We start from the raw sequence: 5,357 nt of genomic DNA, 5'->3' as shown, positions 1-5,357 counted from the left end.
AGAATTAGAAATAACTGAACTCAGTAACTCAATGTTTGATAAACTTTGAAAACATAAATTACCAAGGGAAAAAAAACTTCCTATTTGATAAGAGATGCTGAGAGAACTGGAATTTATTTGGATATAAATTAGAATGTTTTATACAGCAACAAAAAAAATGAGAATTCAACATAAAAATTAAAGATCATTCCACAAAAAAAAATGTTGAAAAGAAACAAGTTAGATGTCTTTTACAGCTGTGGGAAGAAGATGAATTCTTTGTTTTTTCCCCAAGCCAAACTATATTGAACTTTATTAAAAGTATTTTTCAAAAAGCATTAATGGGCCCTCTCTGAGTCCGGGACCTGCAGCTGGCAACATGGCGAAACGTACCAAGAAGGTCGGAATTGTTGGTAAATATGGAACACGTTATGGTGCATCCCTCAGAAAAATGGTGAAGAAAATTGAAATTAGCCAGCATGCCAAGTATACCTGCTCCTTCTGTGGCAAGACCAAAATGAAGAGACGTGCTGTGGGCATCTGGCATTGTGGATCTTGTATGAAAACAGTAGCTGGTGGTGCGTGGACCTACAATACCACCTCTGCAGTGACAGTCAAATCTGCCATCAGAAGACTGAAGGAATTGAAAGACCAGTAAAAGCTTTTACTTAACAAATATCTGTAGCCCAGAGTCCATCAATAAATGGGTTAATTTATGTAATTAAAAAAAAAAAGCATTAATGGTAATTCACAGAGGACATGGGTGGCAACTGGCAGTAGGATGCAACAACTTTCAAATTTTCCTTTTCCAGGGACTATCAAAAATGTAAAGTCAGGGGCAGCTGGGTAGCTCAGTGGATTGAGAGCCAGGCCTAGAGACAGGAGGTCCTAGGTTCAAATCCGGCCTCAGACACTTCCCAGCTGTGTGACCCTGGGCAAGTCACTTGACCCCCATTGCCTACCCTTACCACTCTTCCACCTATAAGTCAATACACAGAAGTTAAGGGTTTAAAATAAAAAAAAAAATTAAAAAAAATGTAAACACTAAAAAATCTAATGAAGGGTCTTCATTTTATACTTTAAACAAAAGTTTGGAGTGAGGGTGGGCACATATTAAACAGTTTTCATGAGTCTACTCAGACTTGGAGAAATTGAAATAAAATTTGAAGAATTTTTCAGGAGGAAAAAGATCCCCAATGTAAAAAGAACTGCGTCTCTTTTGGGGAGGCCATTTCAGAGCCATTATAGAAATCCAGATTTCCTGAAATACTGGCATCCCACACAATTGATTGGAAGTTGGGAAAGAGGAAATGAGGGCAGATTCTAAAAGGCTTTTGTGTTTGTATTTGGACAAGTAAAGTTAATGTTTTTGGTAGATAGGGAAGAAGTACACACTTTTCAAGTTGCTCACTTCTACTCCCATCAAGACAAATATCTGGATTCATACCACACATCTGATGTGTGTAAGGAATATTAGGGAACATTCTCTTGATATCTAAGAGGAATCCTCTCAAAAACTAGGAAGAGAATCACTCCTTACCCATTTCATCCTAGCTTCTGAGACATCTGTTTTGTGATATTTCCCCATTGCCCCTCAAAACAATATAGTATTCCAAGTGTTAACAATATGGTTTTTTAAAGTAAAGCAAAATTATGAATTTTTGCAAAATTTGATAAAAATGGCATTTTATGTCTTCAGAATTACACAGTTATCAGAAATGCATACAATTCACGGCATCTGTAGCACTTTCATCTTTCTGTATGTGGCCTATTTTGGCATCTCCATTTTCTATAGGATTATTCTTATTCTTCCCAGTATACGCTTTTCTTTTTTCTTTTGGGTAATCTTTCCTTTTTGGGTTTGTTTGTTTGTTTGTTTTTTACTGCAGAGAGGAAGGTTTAGCAGGTAACTGTGTTCCTCTCCTTTACTCAACCTTGACCTTGCAATATCTCTTTTATTATCTCCTTTAGCCTTTCTCTTGGGCATTGCATCAATGGTGGTAGCATCAGAATCCTGGTGCCAGATGTAGTGACCTATTCAGGGATAACTACTATGTCTTCTCCCCAGGCAATTAATTCTTAACCAAACAATGATTAGATGTAGTTACAAAAGATAAAACATAATTCTGATTGTATAAAATTGAAAAAAATTTCATGAATAAAATTAATGTAAGTATGATATTGCCCCAAAGGACAATCTTTATTTGGAATATCTTAAATAAGAGTTTGATGTCCTAGATATTGAGAAAACTACTAGAAATATTTAAGACCTAAAGCCAGTCCCCAAAAGATATGAGCAAAGGTTATAAACAAGAATTCCTCAAAAAAGAAATGCAAATTATTAACAACCATATGAAAGGATATGCCAGCAACTAATAATTAGAGAAATGCAAGTCAAATCAACCTTAAGGTCTCATTTTATTCTCAACAAAATTGGCAAAGATGACAAAAGATGGAGATAGCTAATATTAGTCAGGAAAGAAGGGAATCCTAACATGTTGTTGGCAGAGCTACGACTTCATTCGACCATTCTGGAAAGCAATGTGGAATTAGATAAAGCAAATGACTAAACTGTCTATGTCTTTCAACTCAGAGATTTTACTATTAAGCATATACCCCAAGATTATTAATGACAAAAAGAGAGGTCCTCAGGTATACCAAAATGTTTATAACACTATTTTTTGTGTGGGAGCAAAGATCTGGAAAGAAGGTAGATGCCCACTGATTGGAGAATGATTAAACAAATTGTGGTATGTGGACACAACAACACACTTTGCAGTAAGAAACTATGAACCTGAAGAATACAGAAAGTATGAAAATATGTTTATGAACTCATGCACGATAAGGTAAGCTGAACCAGGAGCATAATGTATGCAATGACTACAACAATGTAAATGGAATAAACAACAACAAAAGAATCAAAACTAAACACTGCAAAATTAAAATGACCAAAGTTTGCCTGAAGGAGGAGATATAAGCAGACACCTTCCTTGGTTCCTTTGGAGAAGAAGAGAGCCATGAGTTTGGAAATGTACATATAAACTCAGACTTTTAAAAATATATTATTTAGTTTTGCTGAATTGTTTTCTTCCTTTCTTTTTTCTTTTAAATTTTTTTTTCATTATAAGGGATGGATTACTGGAAGGGAATAGGGGAAGAATACAATAAGAAATATAGGTGACATAAAAACAAAATATACCAATGGAAATTTATTTAAAGAAAAAAATAAACAGGTAGAAACCATGAAGGGACATTACAGCGTGGAAAAAGGGTGAACAAAATTAGAGCTATGGAGATGCAGAGTATATTCTTGGGTCTCTTTTGGGTAGAGCATGAAATATATGAGGAAAAGTAATAGAGGTGAAGTTAGGCCAGACTCAAGTGCTCTTGAAATCACTTTTAGATTCCCTCTGTAAAGATTTTAACAAGAGTTCATGGTCTCCCTTGTTAGTATTTTTAAAATCCCACCAGGAACAATCCCTTTTTCCTAGAAGCCCCTTATAATATTTTTTCTGTTTCATCAGTCTTATTTGGAAGAAAGAATTAAATGTATTTAAACATTTAAGTGTATTCAACAGTTTTGAAAACAAAGTACTGGGTGAATTAGAAAGAGGGACCATTGGTTTTTTAGCAATCAAGGGATTTATTAGGCAAAGAGAAGAGAAAGTATTTCAACTTGGGAAAAGTGTGAGCAAGAGTCTAGAAGTAGAGAAGCAAAAGAATATGTAGCATGCATTTTTTCCCAAAGTGTCGCATCCGTGTACTACTATTCTTTTAATGGTAAGATTTAGACTTTAGACTTGTGATGAGTTTACTGTGCATTCTAGAATCCTATGGTCCAGAAACTCAGTGTCCTAAAATAATTTTTACCACTGTCGAGGATCCTAGACTTCCTTAAGGATTCAGTTTGAGTCCATAAAGCCCTTGGGTTGGTTTCAGGTCTTGAGCACACTTTACCCTAAAATGGTCATTCTAGGACCTCCTCAAAGTCCAAAGGTAGCCCATGAGAGTCTTCCAGTTTGTCTAAGGTCTGAAAGCAATGCTTTAGAAATCCATACATGCTCTAGGGGTCCCCTGGACAATCCGGATCATGTTGCTAGCTACTTCTTAGAGCAACAATGTACCACAACAATTTCCCACACTGGTTCTAACCCGGAATCATAGAGCACTCAAGTGAGCTGGCCTAATGCCTTTAGCAACCCAAAAGTCCAGACTTGTAAGGTAGTCTGTGACTGGGGAAATCTGTGTAACTGACATTTTATGACTACCAAATATTTATCTTTTATGAAGTCACGCTATCACTTCTTTAGGTGGAGATTCAGCAGGCACAGATTGGTGTATTTTATTGCAATAAATTTGGTGTTGAGGCCATAAATCTTTAAGAAGTAAAAAAAAAACCAACAAAACCCTTTAATTTTACTTAGGAGGGAAATCACCAACATTTCCCCATCTATATCTAACTAAAGAGGATACAGGTATACTTCAGCCACTGCTTCCTCTCTCCCTTGCTTGTGGAAGCTTATGGCATCTTACTAAGATAGTATCTGAAGAAGATCATTACACGTGGGTATCGTGGCTTTAGTCTGGCTGATTTGGGTGGTAGTAAGTTCCTTGTCACCGGAACTAACCAAGCAGAGAGTAGGTGACTACATATTTTATTCATAGTTTGGATTCTAAAGTTCCTTCCTCTTCTCTGATTCTCTGATTTTATGAGGACAGAAACCCACAATTTTAGGGAATTTGTTGGTACTCTTGTGCTGAGAACATAAACCAGGGAGCCCACAAGAAATTTCCCCAAATCTGGAAATATCTTTTGAGTTAGAATGAGCATAGCTCTAGATCTCCATGCATGGCAGCCCTTCACATATCTAGTAATATGACATGAATGTTAAATCATGAACCACTTAAAAAGGAGAAAATTGATCTTTGTCCACTTGCACTTTCTTTGCATGGAAGCAATGGGAGCTTTGAGAATTGGGAATAAATAGGAGGTGAAAAATTTGAGAGCAGCTAGTGGGCACTCAGGACTCTAGGGAGGGCCTTTGTTCATAGTTCCAGAATACAAAGGTGGAAGGAGGAAGCAATAACTTGCTCATATAAGGAGGATCTCATCCAGCATCCCCTAAATAACAGATCTGTGCTGCCCAGCACACAGCCGAGGAGAAGGAGAATCAGCCTGTTGATTGAAATAAATTATATGTGATTTTTGTCATATGGGAAAGGGGGAAGGAAATGAAAATATTAAGGACCTACTATAATATGCTAGGCACAATCCAAGGAAATAGGCACTATTATTTCCCTCATTTTTAGTGGGGAATTAGTTGAGGGTTTTTAAAGAGATTAAATGATTTCTTGAAACTTCTGGTAGGAGAACTCTT

General features: G+C 36.4%; 1 protein-coding gene across 1 annotated transcript; it reads left to right on the top strand.

Annotated features, from left to right (window-relative positions):
• Positions 1 to 341: 341 nt before the first annotated feature.
• On the top strand, positions 342 to 701 carry LOC123249297 (60S ribosomal protein L37a). Its single transcript, XM_044678288.1, has one exon. The coding sequence runs from the start codon at positions 359 to 361 to the stop codon at positions 635 to 637; it is 279 nt and encodes a 92-aa protein (XP_044534223.1). The 5' UTR covers positions 342 to 358; the 3' UTR covers positions 638 to 701.
• Positions 702 to 5,357: the final 4,656 nt, after the last annotated feature.

Source organism: Gracilinanus agilis, chromosome 5 (assembly GCF_016433145.1).
Source record: "Gracilinanus agilis isolate LMUSP501 chromosome 5, AgileGrace, whole genome shotgun sequence".
Lineage (NCBI taxonomy): Eukaryota > Metazoa > Chordata > Mammalia > Didelphimorphia > Didelphidae > Gracilinanus > Gracilinanus agilis.
This window is presented reverse-complemented; position numbering and strand designations above follow the sequence as displayed.

Excerpts from the sequence above, each read along its gene's own strand:
- LOC123249297 (XM_044678288.1), top strand. The coding sequence starts at position 359 with ATGGCGAAACGTACCAAGAAGGTCGGAATTGTTGGTAAATATGGAACA.